The sequence below is a fragment of the Pempheris klunzingeri genome, chromosome 8, assembly GCF_042242105.1.
Source record: "Pempheris klunzingeri isolate RE-2024b chromosome 8, fPemKlu1.hap1, whole genome shotgun sequence".
NCBI lineage: Eukaryota > Metazoa > Chordata > Actinopteri > Acropomatiformes > Pempheridae > Pempheris > Pempheris klunzingeri.
Window position 1 is genome coordinate 1,504,477 of NC_092019.1, and position 22,332 is coordinate 1,526,808.

Below are 22,332 nucleotides of genomic sequence, written 5' to 3' on the forward strand. Positions count from 1 at the left end.
CAGACACAAGACGACCACAATGAGACAAAAAATACAAGAAACAGACACAAGACGACCACAATGAGACAAAAATACAAAAAACAGACACAAGACGACCACAAAGAGACAAAAAATACAAGAAACAGACACAAGACGACCACAATGAGACAAAAATACAAGAAACAGACACAAGACGACCACAATGAGACAAAAATACAAAAAACAGACACAAGACGACCACAAAGAGACAAAAAATACAAAAAACAGACACAAGACGACCACAAAGAGACGAAAATACAAGAAACAGACACAAGACGACCACAATGAGACAAAAATACAAGAAACAGACACAAGACGACCACAATGAGACAAAACATGACTATAAAGAATCCATAATTACAGTAAAGGGACATCAAATGACCACATAGACACAAAACATGAAAAGAAAAAGACAAAAATGACTACAAGGAGACAAAAAGAGGCCAAAATCACAATAAAAATGACATGAAATGACCACATAGAGACAAAACATGACTATAAGGAGATGAAATGCAGATAAAGAGACAAAAATTACTAAAAAAGGCTTCAAAAGAGACACAAAATGAACGCATACAGACAAAAAACCACTACAAAGTGACATGAAATGACCACAAAGGAACAAAACGTGACTACAAGGAGACAAAAATGCAGATAGATACTTTTCCAGAGTTTCCAATCACTTTGATGAAAGTCATTCATTTGAGATATTGAGTTATTCTGACTAACCAATAAAAAATTAAAGATAAGATTGTTTGAAGAAGAGGAGACCTAGCCACCAAGGGCTTATGGGTAATATGGTCCTAAAACCTCCCTTATAAAAACAGGCGTGTCCCTCTGCACATGGTGAGCAAACCCACGGCTTTTTGAATATTTAGATCCTTTTCAGTTGAATAATTGACAAGCGGAGCCTGAAGGGGGTCACATCCACTTCCTGTTGAAATGGCAACAACACACAGAGGAGCAAGAGATGGAGGGATGAAAGCTCAGGCACTGGATGGATAAATGAGCTGATGATATCTATGTCTGTGGTTTCTACGGGTCTCTTCCTGGCTGTTTTGTGTCTCTTTCTGGCTGTTTTGTGTCTCTTTCTGGCTGTTTTTGGTGCCTTTTTGGTCATTTTGTCTCTCTTTCTGGGCCTTTTTTCTGTTTGCAGCCATTTTTTTTTTGTCTCTTTAAGATCAGTTTTTGTCTCCTTGGTTGTTTTTTGTGTCTTTGTGGTCGTTTTGTGTCTCTTTGTGGTAATTTAAGGTTTTTGCAGACGTTTTCTGTCTCTTTCTAGGCCTTTTTCTTCTATTTGCAGTCATTTTTTTGTCTCTTTGTGGCTGTTTTTTGTGTCTTTGTGGTCGTTTTGTGTGTCGTAATCATCTTTTGTCTCTTTGTGGTCGCTCTGTGTCTCGTAATCATCATCAGCATCCTGTGCACACGTACATGCTGCTAAGATGGAGAGACATGATGATTTATTGCAATAATAGTAATAATAATATTTAAAATGCAGCACTAATAATCTCACACAGTCATTCTACCTCACAGAACACAGGAGCTGCTGGTCTGTTGCTGCCGTGATTGTTGGTTAGGTAGTTTGCGTTATTGTGTGTTACACAAATATAGTGTTGGATCTCAACAAAACACCAAAGTCACACAACGACACCAATCGAGGCAGCAGCTCCTGAGTCCTGTTCTCTAAAATCCCTGTTTTAGTGAATGTAGTCTGGTGTGTGTGCTGTTTGTGGTTAAACCAAAAGGATCTTCCAGGTCTCTCTCTGTAGGGATCCTTTCCATGATGCTGTCACACACTTAGAATAACACGCTGAGCCTCTTCAAATACACCAGACTCCATTAACAAAAACAGTAATTTTACCTTTCAGAAAGACAGAAGTTGCTGGTCTACTGCTGCCTCGATTTGGTTCATTAGTTTGAGTTATTGTGTGACTTTGGTGTGTTAAATGGTTAGTTTGGATCCAATACAATGTTTAAGCAACATACAATAACACAAACAAACTAATTTATCAAGCCAGCAGCAGAGCAGCAGCTCCTGTGTCCTGTTCTCTAAAATCCCTGTTTTAGTGAATGTAGTCTGGTGTGTGTGCTGTTTGTGGTTAAACCAAAAGGATCTTCCAGGTCTCTCTCTGTAGGGATCCTTTCCATGATGCTGTCACACACTTAGAATAACACTCTGAGCCTGTCAGTGGATCAAACAAGCTCTTTTAGTGGACCTACTGTGATCAGGTGCAGTTACTGGTGCAAACTAACTAATGGAGGCAGCTGTAGACCAGCAGCTACTGTGGGAAAACACTGTAACACAAGACTGATCATCCCTGTCTCTAGGATGTCTGCTGTCCAAACTGTGAGACCGGAGGAACGTGGTCCACCTCGGTTTGGATGGTGCTGGGCCTCCTCCGGTCCTGACGGAGGGCTCAGACCAGGTCCGACACATCCTCCTCCATAGTCCTTTTGTGAACACGTTTGATGGACATATTTTAAAAGCCTAAGCTTGTTCTCAGACTCAGAGACCTGCTGTACCTGGAGCTGATGTGACAGACGTCCGCTGGTGTAATTAGGGCCGACATACAGGGGCGATTTGGAGGGAGGCGTTGTGGTCGTGTTGCCATGGCAGTGGCGGCTGTGGACAGATTATCTGCAGACATTCAGGGAGCTGCGAGTCACATACAAACACTTGCATTTCACTGGCATTTAAGAGCTGTCAGTTTACAGGTGGAGGTGTGGAGGCCTTTGGGTGATCACTGTCAGGGTGGTGTCAGAGGGTTGTTTGTCAGGGTGCAGTTTCTTCTTCACACGCTGAAGTTTGACAGACATTGTGACACAACAAAGCCTTAGAAATACAGGAGAACTTTGGTATTTATAAACCTGGGCTCTATTTTTACATATTCTGCTGTCTGAGTGACTGGTAGGTAGTAAAAGTGTTGGAACTGGTCCAGTAGATCACCTCAGCCAGCAGCCACCAAACGGGCTGCAGTGGCTGCAACGTGATCCTTTGGGACAACTGCACCTGATCACAGTAGGTCCACTAAAAGAGCTTGTTTGATCCACTGACAGGCTCAGAGTGTTATTCTAAGTGTGTGACAGCATTATGGAAAGGATCCCTACAGAGAGAGACCTGGAAGATCCTTTTGGTTTAACCACAAACAGCACACACACCAGACTACATTCACTAAAACAGGGATTTTAGAGAACAGGACACAGGAGCTGCTGCTCTGCTGCTGCCCTGATCATGTGACTTAAGTGTTTTAAAGGGTAAAGTTGGATCTAACACAATATTTGTGTAACACTCAAAAACACAAACAAACTAACGGATGGAGGCAGCAGCAGAGCAGCAGCTCCTGTGTCCTGTGAGCTAAAATCCCTGTTTTAGTGAATGTAGTCTGGTGTGTGTGCAGAGAGAGATATAACGGCTGTTTGTGGTTAAACCAAAAGGATCTTCCAGGTCTCTCTCTGTAGGGATCCTCTCCTGCAGTTAGCAGGCGCTCGTCTGCAGAATGGCGGCCTCAGAAACTGCGATGTGTAACACTGAGGCTGAGAAGTTCACTGCAGACATAAATGTCAAATAAAAGACTTTGGAGGAAACTCTGAAAAAGTATCTGCTACTGTAATAAAACATCTTGCAGACAGACGAGCAGAGCAAATCTGTGTTTTCCGTCAGCAGGTTGTAGCTGCAGCTGTCTGGAAGGAGATCTATTATTAATGTTCTCCTTCCACTCTGCACTTTTCCAATCGTTTACGTCGTCGCTTTGCTCCCGGCGAGAGATTTCCCCCGAGTGATGCATCATGTCACAGCACCACCAGGTCAAAGCAGCAGTTTATACTCTTTAAATTTTCATGTTTTCCTCTGATGTTTGGCGCCCGGCGAGATATTTCAATTACACTGCAGGGAGGCACTTAGAGAATTAAAGCTACAAAAAGCACATGTAAAATGAATCATGTGTGATAAATAACTTCCCTTTTTGTGCATTTATCATGTGTAAAAGACATGTTTTCACATGTGATGTCTTTAATGTACACATGAAATAGCTGGAAATCATAAATGTGAATTGATCTCATATGATAAACACGTGAAATGTGTTCACACGTGTGCTTTTTCTCACAAAACATCGCGAATTCATCGAGAACTGAATTATTTAAAATGTCACTTTGTTCCAGAGAACCACTTTGAATACAGCTATTAAATGATCCTGTTTATATGAAACTCAATTTATGGGAAAGATTTTGTCTAAATTGCCTCAAAAACCTGCAAGAAAACAAGTATTCTTTTGTTGTCGTCAGTGATGTCGAAAACAAGAACGGAAACTTAAAGGATAAATCCGATATTTTTTAAACACGGGCCTGATGTTAACATATTTATGAGTCTAAATTATTAAAAGGTAAAAACAAATGGTGGCTTAAATGTGTGACAGCATTATGGAAAGGATCCCTACAGAGAGAGACCTGGAAGATCCTTTTGGTTTAACCACAAACAGCACACACACCAGACTACATTCACTAAAACAGGGATTTTAGAGAACAGGACACAGGAGCTGCTGCTCTGCTGCTGGCTTGATAAATTAGTTTGTTTGTGTTATTGTATGTTGCTTAAACATTGTATTGGATCCAAACTAACCATTTAACACACCAAAGTCACACAATAACTCAAACTAATGAACCAAATCGAGGCAGCAGTAGACCAGCAACTTCTGTCTTTCTGAAAGGTAAAATTACTATTTTTGTTAATGGAGTCTGATGTATTTGAAGAGGCTCAGAGTGTTATTCTAAGTGTGTGACAGCATCATGGAAAGGATCCCTACAGAGAGAGACCTGGAAGATCCTTTTGGTTTAACCACAAACAGCCGTTATGTCGCTCTCTGCACACACACCAGACTCCATTCACAAAAACAGGGATTTTAGAGAACAGGACACAGGAGCTGCTGGTTGCCAGTTTGTGGGGCTTTGGTGTTTTACCACATTAGTTTGGATCCAAACTAACTATTTCAAACACCAAAGTCACACAATAACACAAATAAGCTGTTTGATTGAGGCAGCAGCAGAGCAGCGACTACTGTGTTCTGCAAGGTAAAATTACCGTTTTTGTCAATGGAGTCTGGTGGGTTTGAAGAGAGCGTTAATGGTTACAACGGCTCCAAATAAGTGCTGTCTCAAGGTGATGTAAAGCAGTGAAAGTATTCTATATATAGCATTCACTTAAACTTAGATGGATATACAGGACAGGTTGGTAATACAGTAATGGAAAAGCACCTCATACGACCACACCACAAATAATCCAAACTGCCCCTTTAAAGTTAAGCAGGAAGCTGGTGTAAAGATCTGAGAAGTGGCCACAGGTGTCAGGAATGATTAACTTGTCATTAGATTGGTTTATCAGCCACCTGTGATTTAACTAATTGATCCACTGTTGAACGTGCCAAAGTGACCTCTGACCTCCCTGCATCAGAAATCAGTGATCCGTGGATGATGACAGATTATCAGCCACAAAACATTTGACACGCTGACGTGACGGCAGACCCTCACGTCAGCTGACCTGTCGCCATGGTAACCCTCTCAGTCTCACGCACAGACCAGAAAATTAAGCCGAGTGTGTTTCTGAGATGATTATCTGCCTTCTGAGGTGAGGTGAGTTTACATACAGGTATGTTAATGAAGGTTTTTTTTCTTCACTCATTATGTCATTTTAATTACTTTATGTGTGATTTCATATGAAAATGCTGCAAAATACTAATATCAGGATTTCAAACCAGATCTCTTGAAAGTAGGTCCACTAAAAGAGCTTGTTTGATCCACTGACAGGCTCAGAGTGTTATTCTAAGTGTGTGACAGCATCATGGAAAGGATCCCTACAGAGAGAGACCTGGAAGATCCTTTTGGTTTAACCACAAACAGCACACACCAGACTACATTCACTAAAACAGTAATTTTAGCTCTCAGAGAATGAGAGTTGCTGGTCTGCTGCTGCCTCGATCAATTTATTTGTTTGTCTTATTATGTGACTTTCATGTTTAGAGGGATCAGTTCATGTCCACATTGTTGTGTTGAAATGCCACACTACACTAAAAAGTCACAGCAACTACATCAGCATCTCCCATGTTCAGTGAGGTAAAATCCCTGTTTTTGTGAATGGAGTCTGGTGTGTGTGCTGTTTGTGGTTAAACCAAAAGGATCTTCCAGGTCTCTCTCTGTAGGGATCCTTTCCATGATGCTGTCACACACTTAGAATAACACTCTGAGCCTGTCAGTGGATCAAACAAGCTCTTTTAGTGGATCTACTGGACCAATTCCAATACTTTTTGTACCCACAAGTCAATGAGAAACCACAATATGTAAAAAAAAAAAAATAGGGCCCAGGTTTAAAAACAATATATTAATCAACTAATATAATATTGGTTTAGCTACCCAGCAGGTGTCCAGGCATCAATGGTACAGAGAAAGATGATATCAGGCTTTGATATGCGTTTACCGCCTGGCTCTCCTGCACTTGGCGGTGGCGGCACTTTGTCAGGAGAAGATCCGGTAGGCGTCGAGATGCCGTGGAAAGCCATTAGCTCCTCACAGAGTGGGAGTCAGCATCTACTCAGCATCCTCGGTGTAAACCCTCCACTGCCACTCATGCGCTTTCACCCATGAGGATCACACGTTTATTAGTTCTTTTATTATTCACAACGGGGCTTTGGTACGGGTTTATGAATGCAGACCGAGAGGCTTTTGTGATATTGGAGAGACGGCAGGGAAGCAAACCTGCAGCAAAGATGAGGAGATAAACATTTGAGGAGCAAGGGTCGATCCTCCTCTGCTGAAGAGAGCTTGCAGCATGAGCTGTGTGGATGCACACTTGGATAAATGAGAACGTACGAGTGTTATGTCTGAGGAGAGATGAGAGGAAGAGGCAAAGCATCACCACACATAACATTAGTACCATCACTGTTATATTCGACGTGGTGAAATACTATGCACCATTACATTATGTATTATTTAAGGTACATCATCATCTCACCTCTCATTAGAAACAGACAGGTGTCTAAATGACTGGTAGATGTGTGACAGCATTATGGAAAGGATCCCTACAGAGAGAGACCTGGAAGATCCTTTTGGTTTAACCACAAACAGCACACACACCAGACTACATTCACTATAACAGGGATTTTAGAGAACAGGACACAGGAGCTGCTGGTTGCCAGTTTGTGGGGCTTTGGTGTTTTACCACATAAGTTTGGATCCAAACTAACTATTTCAAACACGAAAGTCGCACAATAACACAAACAGGCTGTTTGATTGAGGCAGCGGCAGAGCAGTGACTACTGTGTTCTGCGAAGTAAAATTACTGTTTTTGTCAATGGAGTCTGGTGGGTTTGAAGAGAGCGTAAATGGCTGCAACGGCTTCAACTAAGTGCTGTCTCAAGGTGATGTAAAGCAGTGAAAGTATTCTATACAGTTGCAAAAAAAAGTATGTGAATCCTTTTAGATTACTTGGATTTCTGCATAAATTGGTCATAAAATATGTTCTGATCTTCATCTAAGTCACATCACTAGACAAACACAGTCTGCTTAAACTAATACCGCACAAAAAATTATACGTTTTCATGTTTTTATTGAACACAACATGTAAACATCCACAGTGCAGGGTGGAAAAAGTATGTGAACCTTTGGATTTAATAACTGGTTGACCCTCCTTTGGCAGCAATAACCTCAACCAAACGTTTCCTGTAGTTGCAGATCAGACCTGCACAACGGTCAGGAGGAATTTTGGACCATTCCTCTGTACAAAACTGTTTCAGTTCAGCAATATTCTTGGGATGTCTGGTGTGAATCGCTCTCTTGAGGTCATTCCACAGTATCTCAGTCGGGTTGAGGTCAGGACTCTGGCTGGGCCACTCCAGAAGGCGTATTTTCTTCTGTTGAAGCCATTCTGTTTTACTGATTTACTTCTATGCTTTGGGTCGTTGTCCTGTTGCATCACCCATCCTCTGTTGAGCTTCAGTTGGCAGACAGATGGTCTTAAGTTTTCCTGCAAAATGTCTTGATAAACTTGGGAATTCATTTTTCCGTGGATGACAGCAATCCGTCCAGGCCCTGAGGCAGCCAAGCAGCCCCAAACCATGATGCCCCCTTCACCATATTTCACAGTTGGGATGAGGTTTTGATGTTGGTGTGCTGTGCATTTTTTTCTCCACACATAGCGTTGTGTGTTCCTTCCAAACAACTCAATTTTGGTTTCATCTGTCCACAGAATATTTTGCCAGTAGTGCTGTGGAACATCCAGGTGCTCTTTTGCAAACTTCAAACGTGCAGCAATGTTTTTTTTGGACAGCAATGTTTTCCTCCGTGGTGTCCTCCCATGAACTCCATTCTTGTTTAATGTTTTACTTATTGTAGATGTTAGCATGTCTTTAGCTGACACTCTAGGATTCTTCTTCACCTCATTGAGCATTCTGCTGTCACAGTCATCTTTACAGGACGCCCACACCTAGGGAGAGTAGCAACAGTGCTGAACTTTCTCCATTAGTAGACAGTCTGTCTTACCGTGGACACATGGACATCAAGGCTTTTAGAGATACTTCTGTAACCCTTTCCAGCTTCATGCAAGTCAACAATTCTTGATTGTAGATCTTCTGAGAGCTCTTTTGTGCGAGGCACGGTTCACATCAGGCAATGCCTCTTGAGAACAGCAAACTCAAAACTGGTGTGTGTTTTTTATAGGGCAGGGCAGCTTTAACCAACACATCCAATCTCATCACATTGATTGGACTCCAGGTTGGCTGACTCCTGGCTCCAATTAGCTCTTGGAGAAGTCATTAGCCTAGGGGTTCACATACTTTTTCCACCCTGCACTGGGAATGTTTACATGTTGTGTTCAATAAAAACATGAAAACGTATAATTTTTTGTGCGGTATTAGTTTAAGCAGACTGTGTTTGTCTAGTGATGTGACTTAGATGAAGATCAGAACATATTTTATGACCAATTTATGCAGAAATCCAAGTAATCCCAAAGGGTTCACATACTTTTTCTTGCAACTGTATATAGCATTCACTTAAACGTATATTGATATACAGGACAGGTAGGTAATACAGTAATGGAGAAGCACCTCATACGACCACACCACAAATAATCCAAATTGCCCCTTTATAAAGTCAAGCAGGAAGCTGGTGTAAAGATCTGAGAACTGGCCTGGAAGATCCTTTTGGTTTAACCACAAACAGCCGTTATATCGCTCTCTGCACACACACCAGACTCCATTTATAAAAACGGGGATTTAAGGGCTTTAAATGGCCTCTCGATAACCACTAGATTTTCTTCAGTGACCAAAAAGGAATAGTTTTGATGAATATGTGTACTCGCTGTCTTGCAGAGGGTTTGATAAGAGGATTGATACCACTCTCATGTTTGGACAGTAAAAATTAAGACACAGCCTGTTGATAATTGACACGACGAATCTGTCCAGACAAGGTGAATGTGTCACCTGAATGTATGATGAAACATCTCTCCTGGGTCGAACCATTAACTTCTTTTAATCTGCAATGAAGATAGTGGGTGGCCTCCACTGTGCTGCTGCCTTCCTGTTGTCCTTACTTTTTTTTTTTAATAGTGTGCTGGCATTTTGCTTTTATTGATCTGTGAAGAGCTTGTAAAGGGAACAGATAGGATGATGGGAACAAGATAATCCTCGAGCTCGGCTGATGGCAGATAACAGGGCTGTAAAATGTAATGGCAGGATGGGGGCAAAGGGACTGAGCAGGACACACTGGATAAACTGCTCTATTTTGATTAAGCAGACTGAGATATTTCAAAGATATGTTCCTGCAACTGTCTCTTTATTATATCATGTAGCTCTATTACACTATTGTAGGAAAAACTGCAAATTTTATATTGTATATTACAATATATATGTCTGAATAGTTAGTTAGCTTAAAGCTGGATGTGGTCTTGAATTTGTCTTTCTTTGCGGTTTTACTTCCACATAATCAACAGCACATTTTAACTCGTGCATGTGGCTCAAATTATCCGATTCACAGGCTCAACTCGGCCTCGTCGGGGGGCAAAGCTGAGCCCAGAGACCACTTTGTTTCTTTGGGAAAGTCATATTTTGAAAACAGCTTGTTGTAGATTATTCCCAGGGAGTCACCACATCCTGCAAACCGGCTGAGCTGACCCCGCTCTCCCCTGTTCAAGCATCTCCCTCAGTTCTGTTTTCGCTCTGCTTCCACCTAATGGATTAACAATGATGGTACTGGATAAACAGGCGTAATAGTTAGTTAAAAGTGCTAAATAAACAGGTGTAATAGTTAGCTAAAAGTGCTAAATAAACAGGTGTAATAGTTAGCTAAAAGTGCTAAATAAACAGATGTAATAGTTAGCTAAAAGTGCTAAATAAACAGGTGTAATAGTTAGCTAAAAGTGCTAAATAAACAGGTGTAATAGTTAGCTAAAAGTGCTAAATAAACAGATGGAATAGTTAGCTAAAACTACTAAATAAACAGGTGGTATAGTTAACTAAAACTAATAAATAAACAGGTGCAATAGTTAGCTAAAAGTGCTAAATAAACAGGTGTAATAGTTAGCTAAAAGTGCTAAATAACAAGTGTAATAGTTAGCTAAAACTACTAAATAAACAGGTGGAATTGTTAGCTAAAACTACTAAATAAACAGGTGCAATAGTTAACTAAACGCACTAAATAAACAGGTGCAATAGTTAGCTAAACGTGCTAAATAAACAGGTGGAATTGTTAGCTAAACGCGCAAAATAATCAGGTGGAATTGTTAGCTAAACGTGCTAAATAAACAGGTGCAATAGTTAGCTAAACGCACTAAATAAACAGGTGCAATAGTTAGCTAAACGTGCTAAATAAACAGGTGGAATTGTTAGCTAAACGCACTAAATAAACAGGTGCAATAGTTAGCTAAACGTGCTAAATAAACAGGTGGAATAGTTAGCTAAAACTACTAAATAAACAGGTGGAATAGTTAGCTAAAACTACTAAATACACAGGTGGTATAGTTAGCTAAAACTACTAAAACAGGTGTAATAGTTAGCTAAAACTATTAAAACAGGTGTAATAGTTAGCTAAACGAAATAAATAAACAGGTGGTATAGTTAGCTAAAACTACTAAATAAACAGGTGCAATAGTTAGCTAAAACTACTAAATAAACAGGTGGAATAGTTAGCTAAAACTACTAAAACAGGTGGAATAGTTAGCTAAACGAAATAAATAAACAGGTGGTATAGTTAGCTAAAACTACTAAATAAACAGGTGGTATAGTTAGTTAAAACTACTAAAACAGAAGGAATAGTTAGCTAAAACTACTAAAACAGGTGGAATAGTTAGCTAAACATGCTAGATAAACAGGTGGAATAGTTAGTTAGTATAATTAGCAAACTGCTGTTGATTTTGTTCACTTTGTTCATACTGAGCTTGATTTTGCTCTGAAAATTGTCCTTCATCTTAAACTAAACCTTTAGTGAGTCACGTGGTTCTGAGTTTGTCTCTCTGTGGTGCAGCAAAGAGACGACATGAGATGAAAACGTCCGGTTTTACTTCCACATAATCAACAGCACATTTTAACTCGTGCATGTGGCTCAAATTATCCGATTCACAGGCTCAACTGAGCCCAGAGACCACTTTGTTTCTTTGGGAAAGTCCTATTTAGAAAACAGCTTGTTGTAGATTATTCCCAGGGAGTCACCACATCCTGCACACCGGCTCAGCTGACCCCGCTCTCCCCTGTTCAAGCATCTTTTTCTGTCTCTCTCCACCTTTCCCGGCTCCCTCCACCTCCTCTCCCTCCCTCTTCCTCCCTCTCCGCCCAGCAGAGACCGCGGGGCAGCAGCCTCTCAGTCCGGCTGGAGGCGGACTACCAGCAGCACCCGGTGCACCTCACGGTTTAACCGACAACCTGCGGGCGGATTCAGATCACACAACCCAGGAGCAGCCGAATAATCACCCGTGGGACAGCACATCAGCTGGGAGGCTCCTCCAGCCTGGACCGCGTCTCCACGGATCCCAGCGAGCCGTTTAACCACAAACTGGGAATCACCGGCCGCGATTTTGACACCTCAGTCATGGTGGGTGATGTGGATTATCGCCGTTTCGCCCCAGATGTGAGCCACACGGAGGTCTGACAGCACCGCAGCACCTGTGTCTGTCACAGGTGAACACGTTAAACACAGGTTTAGACGCAGAAAGTGACACAATGGACGCGTTTTCTTTGAATCATGGGAGATTTTTTTTGGACAGTAACGCTTTTTTTGTTTGTTTTTTTAATTTAAACTTGTTCCTGCTGCAGGAAGTGTAACGTTACATCCACCGCCGATTTATTTTGATTATTATTTTTATTTTTTGACACATTTTTGACGTTTTTCTTCCATCCAGAGGAGCAGAAACGGATTTTTACGGTTGCTGTCATAGTGACGGAGCTCCCACGCGCCGGCATGGGTGGTTAATTAGTTAGTTGGTTAGTTAGTTAGTTGGTTAGTAGGTTCAACCGTTTAAAATCACCGACAGCATGAAGAGGAAACCAGACACCCGCTGAGGCGCAGAGGAGAAGGTCTGTTTTATCAATGATATCATGTTTACAGGATGTATTGATTTCCATCTGAGCCGCGCGTCTCAGCCCGGGGGGAGGTGATGCTGTTAGACAGAACAGCCGTCAGGTATGGAGGCTGATTAGTGCCAGCAGGGGCTCCGCTGGAAACCTTGTTTTAGTCCAGTAATGCTGGTTTTAATATATGGAGACCCATTGTCCAAACTCTGGGACAACTTCATCAAAGTAATGAGAAACTTTATCAAAATAATGATTTAGAGTCTGAAAATGATGAGAAACTTTCCTTAATAAGTGACTTAGTTTCTTAAAATAAAGAAAACTTTCTTAAAATAAAGACTTAATACCTCAAAAAATAATAAGAAACCTTATTTTAAAAAGTGACTTGGTGTCTCAAATTGAGAAATGTTCCTTAAAGAGTGACTCTGTCTTAAAATAATGAGAAACTTTATCAAAATCCTGTGAATTAAAATAATGACAGTCTGAAAATGATGAGAAACTTTCCTTAAAAAGTAAAATAAAGAAAACTTTCTTAAAATAATGACTTAATACCTCAAAATTATAAGAAACTTTATATAAAAAATGACTCAGTGTCTTAAAATAATGAGAAACTTTCTTAGAAGAGCGACTAAGTCTCTCAAAGTCACAACTTTTAGTATCTCAGCAATTATTTCTCATTATTTTGAGGCGTGTTTCTGTCCAAAAGGGAATCGACTGATTCAGGTACGGAGGCTGATTGATGCCAGAGGAGGCTGTGTTTAAAGTTTTAATTTTCTGTGCTCATTTTTGGAGTGTAACTTTATTTACATATACATACAACAACCAGAAAGACAGAAAGAAAAAGTGTTATTGTAATCCAGTAATGTTTTATTTCCATTGAAATGATGACTCAATATCTCGAAATAATGAGAAACTTTCTCAAAACAATGATTTATTATCACAACGTCATGACTTTTAGTATCTCAGTCATTGTTTTGAGTGAGTAAGTTGTGTTTCTGTCCGAAGGGCATTGATGCTTAACCCTGACCCAGTAATGTTGTTTTAATGTATGGAAACCCATTTCCGCCAATGTAATGTAAAAATAAAAAAAATTATTCTGAGAAACTTTATTGGAATAACGAGAAACTTTCCTACAAGTGTCTCAAAATAATGATAAACTTTCTTAAATATGAGAAACCATCTTAAAATAATGACATGGTTTCTCCAAATACGGGTTTTAAAGTAATGAGAAACTTCTTAAAGTGATGAGAAACTTTTTTAAAATTATGAGAAACTTTTTTTAAAATTATGAGAAACTTTTTTAAAATAATAAGAAACTTGAAGTAATGAGAAACTTTAAAGCGATGAGAAAGTTTTTAAAAATAATGAGAAAGTTTTTAAAAATAATGAGAAACTTTTTAAAAATAATGAGAAACTTTTTAATAATAAGAATAAGAAAAACCTAAAATTAATGACTACCTCTGAATTTACAATGCATAATATAAAAATATTTAAATTAGACAAAAACTAAGCTAATAGTAATAATATAATAACATTAATACATTTTATTTATAGAGCACTTCTCTTGAAACTGGGACACTTTACTAAAGGTTAATATATATATACACATATATATATATATATATATAACTTTCTTCACGCTCCGCTCGGTTTAATTTCCAGCTTTGGGGAGTTTTCCTCCCACGGCAAAGGCCTCTTGGGTCTGACGTGGACAAAATGAGCACCGTGAGCTGAACCGTGACCGAGCAGCGCCGGTCTCGGTGTCCTGACTGCGTTATTAGATTCCCGTCATGGGAGGAAGGGGCTGCGTCCATGTTGCATGTTTTGTTAATGTCTCCCTTGTGTGTATCTGCAGCTAAAGGGACATACATTATTCAGCCGCGGTGGAAGTGGACGACCTGCCGGGAAGAGGATGGCCCGTTGGAAGGAGGGTGCCGCTCTCCTGCTGGTTCTGCTGCTGGTTCTGCTCGACCCGCGGCTGGTCGCCGGGCGGTCGTCTCGGCACCGCAGGGGCCACCACGAACGCCGGCCACGCCAGAACGTCACGCTGGCTGTAATTTTACCGCAGACCAACACGGACTACCCTTGGGCTTGGCCTCGCATCGGCCCCGCTCTGGACTGGGCCGTCAAAACCGTCAACGCCAACCCGACCCTGCTCCCCGACCACCACCTCACCTACATTTTCAAGAACAGCGAAGACAAACACGGCATCTGCTCCGAGTCCATCGCCCCGCTCATGGCTGTGGACCTTAAATTTGCGTACGACCTGTGGGCTTTCATCGGGCCCGGCTGCTCCTACACCGCCTCCCCGGTCGCCCTCTTCACCAACCACTGGGACGTCCCCATGGTTACGGCGGGTGCCCCGGCTGTGGCCTTTTTCGACGGAGACTACCCGTCCATCACCAACATGGGGCCCACCCACAAGAAGCTGGGGAAGTTCGCCCTGCGGATCTGTGAGCACTTTGGGTGGCGGGAGCACGTGATGCTCATGTTCAGCGACAACAAGAAGGACGATCGGCCGTGTTACTTTGCCGTGGAGGGTTTGTTCATGGAGCTAAAGAACCTCAACATCACCCTGGTTGACAGAGTCTTCGAGGAGAACAAGCCGCCGTTAAACTACTCCCAAATCCTCAGCGACGTTCAGAGCGACGGCCGAGGTGAGTCACGTCATGAAAGTAGGTCCACTAAAAGAGCTTGTTTGATCCACTGACAGGCTCAGAGTGTTATTCTAGGTGTGTGACAGCATCATGGAAAGGATCCCTACAGAGAGAGACCTGGAAGATCCTTTTGGTTTAACCACAAACAGCACACACACCAGACTACATTCACTAAAACAGGGATTTTGCGTTGAGAGAACATGGGGATTGCTGGTCTACCACTGCCTCCATCAATGTTATTGTGTGACTTTGGTATTTTAATGGGCTAGTTTAGATCCAACACAATGTTTGTGTTGTCTACACAAGAACCCAAATAAACAAACCAGTGGAGGCAGCAGCAGAGCAGCAGCTCCTCTGTCCTGTTCTCTAAAATCCCTGTTTTAGTGAATGTAGTCTGGTGTGTGTGCTGTTTGTGGTTAAACCAAAAGGATCTTCCAGGTCTCTCTCTGTAGGGATCCTTTCCATGATGCTGTCACACACTTAGAATAACACTCTGAGCCTGTCATAATAGGCTTGATAGGCAGTTAGCATTATGGTGAATGGGCAGTAAAGAACAAGTAAAAAACTCAAAGAAAGTTGACAGAAAGTAAAAAGCAGGACAGTGTCTTCTAATTTCCCTTTAAACTTAGTTTAGTTTGTCAGGCTGCACTTGTTTTGATGCAGCAGGTTCATCATCAGAAACCAGTTTGAGTGTCACTTCAGTTGATAATCAAAAACAATGTACACTCTTTTACCCAGAGCACAACCTTACGTGGTGTTTTTTTTGGAAACTTTGGGGTTTTCAATGAGCCTAGAATTAAACCATAGCTGAGACAGACCGTAAATTGTCCAGTCTGACGGCTGTTGAGGCAAAAATAAATAATGAGGCAGCTCAGTTCCCAAAAAGCTGACATTTAGGAGGTCTGTAAACACAGCGTCAGTCTTTTATCTTATCTCATTGCATCCATGTACTGTAATACACGGATGAGCTTTATATTTATTATTAACCCTCCGACAGAACCACAATAAAAGCTCACACACACAAATTCTTTTCTTTTTCTTTCTATTGTTGTGAGGACACTCGTTGATGTAAATCACTCCCTGGCACTTTACCTTAGCCTGAAAACTACGTCTTAATCATTAAGTGGCCCATTGAAGTTATGAATTCTTTGCAAAATGTCCTCACAAGGCAGGAATGTCCCTACAGCACAGGTAGAAAACCATTTGTTTCCATCAGTATACAAAGAAATGCATTCACACGTATAAACACACACACAAATCTTGTCTTTCTACAGTTGTGAGGACCAGACAAAACCTCACAGCACCAGTATAAAACCATCTGTTCCTATAAAGAGTGTTTTCTTGTTGATTCAGCTGCACAGACCGAAGCTCTGCAGACACCCGGTGCTCATGTGAACAGCGTTGTACAAACCGCCTGTACGTCACGGTTCCCATCTATCACTCTACAATCTCTGCCGTGTGATTTGCGCCACATCCGCCTCGCGAGCGAGCCAGGCGGCGTGGCTTGTTAACCCTGACATTAGCTCCTGATCCCTGCCGCAGGGCGCCGTCACCGCTGCAGCAGCAGCCAGAAATATGAGCTGGATCGATGCGTCCACAGGCCGGACACCAGCGCAGCGCTGTAAATGGCTCTGCCCCGAGGACACAGTGGAAAAGTCTGCATCAGTGAATGACGCAGCACATTTCCACAGCGGAGAAGGTGCTCAGGAGCAGTCGCACGGCTCAGAAAGCAGAAAACGGCAGCAGGAATCGACCAATAAAAACACAAAATCAGTATAAACGTGCTGTCATAATGTCAGCAGGCCTGATGACACACTTAGATGACTAAAAGTGAGTAAGATCCTAGTCCGTGTTGTCCATTAAGAATCTAAAGGTGTTATTATACCAGAAACTACCTCAGGATGTTTTCTAGATGCAAACATGTGAAATCAAAATGAAAAACTCTCATCACAGCGTCCACTTTTTTCAGACGACTTCATCCTCTGATGAAGCAGCAGAATCAAAGTAATGACATAATAGTCCTCTGATGTGTAAAATAAAGTGACTTGAAGTTATGGTTACAGAATGAATGAACTTTTTAAAATATTTTTGTGCACTTTGGTGTTTTGGTGTCTGAATGTGTGGTAGTAGCCTCAGCTGGCAGCGGTGAAATAGGCTCACGTGGCCACAACATACATCCACTAAAAGAGCTTGTTTGATCCACTGACAGGCTCAGAGTGTTATTCTAAGTGTGTGACAGCATCATGGAAAGGATCCCTACAGAGAGAGACCTGGAAGATCCTTTTGGTTTAACCACAAACAGCACACACACCAGACTACATTCACTAAAACAGGGATTTTAGAGAACAGGACACAGGAGCTGCTGCTCTGCTGCTGCCTCCATCAGTCAGTGTGTTTGTGTTGTTGTGTGTTGCACAAACATTGTGTTGGACCCAAATTAACCTTTTTAAACCACAAAAGTCACACAATAACACAAACACACTAATCAATCGAGGCAGCAGTAGACCAGCAACTCCTGTGTTCTGTGAGGTAAAATTACCGCTTTTGTCAATGAAGCCTGGTGGCTTTGAAGAGCGTGATAACAACGGCTGTTTCAGGTTGAACAAAAAGCATGTTACCCTTTCACCAAAGGGTTATTAGTCATTTAGACACCAATATGTACATATGGGGCTCAGGTTTTCCTAATTGAAAGATTTCCAAATTAATATCAAGAGCTGAAAGGTTTGACATGCAGAAAAACTATAAAGGAAATAAGACTTTGGATCAGAATTTGTTGAATTGAAAAATGGTTGCTGTGGCTTTAAAAGCATCTGATGAGTTGATATTTAACCAAAGGAACAACGACATTATTAAACCATGTGAGAAAATATTTATTAAGGACAATCTGACTTTGAGAAAACCCAAAGCGAGAGCACCTCACTGCTCTCTGCTCTCCTCGACGGCGCTTTAGCAATAAAATCAGTCCTGTCACGGTGCTGACGCCCTGTAATAGAGTCATAAATTCAGCGCAGGGTCGGCTGCTTCCTCTATCTGCTGCGGCGAATCAATCTGCTAACCAAACAAACACAGCAGCTCTCAATCGGCTCCCAATGAGAACTTCCCTCTCTGGTTCCCACAGAGGCATAAAACCTCCCGACAGGGCATTTATTAACAGAGGTCAGCAACCTGCCGCCTTATATGGAAACTACAGTCGGCCTATCAGATCTGTAGGTATTTCCTGCCAAACACACTCAGGCTAATTTTACCTTGCGTCTCTGCCTTTTGTCTCCTTAAACATGCACGTTGTGACTCTCAAAACGCAGAACGAGCCGCTGTTTGTCTTTTTAGAGAAATATCGACAAATGTAAGTAAGTAGCTCTGAGGAGGTTTGTGCTGCCAAAGAGAAACGGAGGCTGTTTGTTCCCCTCGTTCACCTCCCCTCCGTCCAGCTTTGCTTTTAAAGCAAAACAGAAAACACGACAAGTTAAACAGACTAAAAGACAGAGAGGACAAAATCAATCATAAGAATTACAGACAGTAAGAAGAATAAAGTCATAAAAATGGGTTTTTACGCAGGATTTAAAGACAAAACAAATCCCCAGGAAGTGCGTCAGACTGTATAAAAGAGATGGACACCGTCACCATGACCACCACCACCTGACACAGGTACAGGACGTGACTCTGAAGTGGGGCACCTCTCTTTTCCAAACTGTCCACATCAGAACAACCAGAAGACGCTGGTCAGCAGGTTTGAGAGGCCTTGAGGGGATCGGGGTGGGGGGGGGGTGTAAAAGGTCAGAGAGATAAGTTGGAGCTCATTTAGTGATTTGTGGACGAGCAATAAAATGTTAAAATCAATCGGGGAGCCAATACATGTGACCGGGGGGAGAACAGCTTGTGTTTCATTCATCAAAACGTGGCAGCAATATGCTTCTTTTTTTTTTTCCTCTCCATGGCCGCTCCCGATTGATTACTCATTACTATTTAAAACATTTCATTTTAGCTCTCCTGCCCGTACTGCATTTGTATAGAAAGGGTCACAATTAATTTCAATTTCCACGCAATTTGATCGCCTCAGCTTGGCTGCTGCTGCTTTCGTCCACTAAAAGAGCTTGTTTGATCCACTGACAGGCTCAGAGTGTTATTCTAAGTGTGTGACAGCATCATGGAAAGGATCCCTACAGAGAGAGACCTGGAAGATCCTTTTGGTTTAACCACAAACAGCACACACACCAGACTACATTCACTAAAACAGGGATTTTAGAGAACAGGACACAGGAGCTGCCAGACTGCTGCTGCCTCAATTGGTAAGTTTGGTTGTGTTATTGTGTGTTACGCAAATATTGTGTTGGATCAGAACTAACCCTTTAAAATCACTAAAGTCAAACAATAACATAAACAAACAAATTGATTGGGGAGCAGTCGACCAACAGCTCCTGTGTCCTGTTCTCTAAAATCCCTGTTTTAGTGAATGTAGTCTGGTGTGTGTGCTGTTTGTGGTTAAACCAAAAGGATCTTCCAGATCTCTCTCTGTAGGGATCCTTTCCATGATGCTGTCACACACTTAGAATAACACTCTGAGCCTGTCAGTGGATCAAACAAGCTCTTTTAGTGGACCTACTGTGATCACGTGCAGTTGTCCCAAAGGATCACGTTGCAGCCATTGCAGCCCGTTTGGTGTCTGCTGGCTGAGGTGATCTACTGGACCAGTTCCAACACTTTTACTACCTACCAGTCATTTAAATGAGAATAGATAAAAATCATGTCTCTGACTGTCGCTGGATTTCTCGATAGCTGTAAACAAGCCAAAGTGACAGTAACCAGTCCACTGTTTGATTTGTGGACGAATAAGAGCTAATTTCTCACCGTTGAGGTTTCTGTGATTTAACAGTCCTCCAGCTGATTGAGGAGCCTGGCGAGTCCACTCCCGCTGTTTTTTAAGGTCAGTAACAGCCCGACGAATTAGGACAAGAGGGCGAGAGAGGTATCGTCATTTTTCAGCGCTTGATTGCTCTCCTGGAAAGCCAGACGACCAGAAAACAGGGAATAAGAGACGTATTTTTCCAGAGATCAGGCTGAAAGTCGTCAGTCTTTCTCGGCTCTGCTTCTTAAACTAATCAGCTCTGCCCTCATTAACCGAAGCCAAGTCACAGATTAGTTTTCACAGCTAACGGATGCTAATTAAGAGCGGATAAATGAACGAGTGCGTTAATGGCTCACCGGGGGCCGTGAGAGCAGCGAAGCAGTTAACCGCTGATTCTCATTTAGTGCCACTCGCTGTGATCAATGCATTCGTTTCTGGATCGTCAGTGTTGCCAACAAGTCAAACAGATGTGTCGCTAGGTGATCGCTTGCTAACACGTGACCCAGAACAATGAGACGTGAGCGCTGTGTGCCTCACAGCTTGTTCTGGACAGATTGTGCTTCATTTTGTCAGCCATTTTTTAATTCAGTCTGGGATCGATCTAATGTCAGTGTTCTAGGTCCTTCTGCACATAAAACAGATCACAAACACACAGTCCAGTAAATCTAATTCATGGCTAGTTTTGGTTTTAAATTGTCCCGTCAGACTGGTCTAGTTAACCCTCTGAGCTCTAAACGCTGCTGCTTCTTCTTCTGGTGACGTCATGTCTTGGAGGACCTTCTTCTTCTTCATGTCCCTAAAATGTGTCCGACCTCAGCTAGAAGGTTCCAGAAGTCAGTGAAGCAGAATGAGTGAGAAAAGACTTCAGACTGGAGAAACATGGAGGAAATCCAGGAATCAGACATGTTGTTCATCAGAGGAGACTAAAGAAAGACAGAGAACATGTTGATCCAGAACAACAGAGACACTATAGACCTCCACTACACACTAACACACTGACTAACTAGCACACACACACACTATAGACCTCCACTACACACTAACACACTGACTAACTAGCACACACACACTATAGACCTCCACTACACACTGACACACTGACTAACTAGCACACACACACACTATAGACCTCCACTACACACTGACACACTGACTAACTAGCACACACACACTATAGACCTCCACTACACACTAACACACTGACTAACTAACACACACACACACTATAGACCTCCACTACACACTGACACACTGACTAACTAGCACACACACACACTATAGACCTCCACTACACACTGACACACTGACTAACTAGCACACACACACTATAGACCTCCACTACACACTGACACACTGACTAACTAGCACACACACACACTATAGACCTCCACTACACACTAACACACTGACTAACTAGCACACACACACACTATAGACCTCCACTACACACTAACACACTGACTAACTAGCACACACACACTATAGACCTCCACTACACACTGACACACTGACTAACTAGCACACACACACTATAGACCTCCACTACACACTAACACACTGACTAACTAGCACACACACACTATAGACCTCCACTACACACTGACACACTGACTAACTAGCACACACACACTATAGACCTCCACTACACACTGACACACTGACTAACTAGCACACACACACTATAGACCTCCACTACACACTGACACACTGACTAACTAGCACACACACACTATAGACCTCCACTACACACTGACACACTGACTAACTAGCACACACACACACACTATAGACCTCCACTACACACTGACACACTGACTAACTAGCACACACACACACTATAGACCTCCACTACACACTGACACACTGACTAACTAGCACACACACACTATAGACCTCCACTACACACTAACACACTGACTAACTAGCACACACACACTATAGACCTCCACTACACACTAACACACTGACTAACTAGCACACACACACTATAGACCTCCACTACACACTGACACACTGACTAACTAGCACACACACACTATAGACCTCCACTACACACTGACACACTGACTAACTAGCACACACACACACACTATAGACCTCCACTACACACTGACACACTGACTAACTAGCACACACACACACTATAGACCTCCACTACACACTAACACACTGACTAACTAGCACACACACACTATAGACCTCCACTACACACTAACACACTGACTAACTAGCACACACACACTATAGACCTCCACTACACACTAACACACTGACTAAC

General features: G+C 42.1%; 1 protein-coding gene across 1 annotated transcript in view; it reads left to right on the plus strand.

The window, feature by feature from the left end:
• The first annotated feature begins 14,466 nt into the window (after positions 1 to 14,466).
• npr1b (natriuretic peptide receptor 1b) overlaps positions 14,467 to 22,332 on the plus strand; it is a 92,010-nt gene continuing 84,144 nt past the window's right edge. Inside the window, exon 1 of the mRNA XM_070836028.1 lies at positions 14,467 to 15,211. Within this exon, the coding sequence (XP_070692129.1) occupies positions 14,467 to 15,211 (745 nt within the window). The remainder of the gene's footprint in view (positions 15,212 to 22,332) is intronic.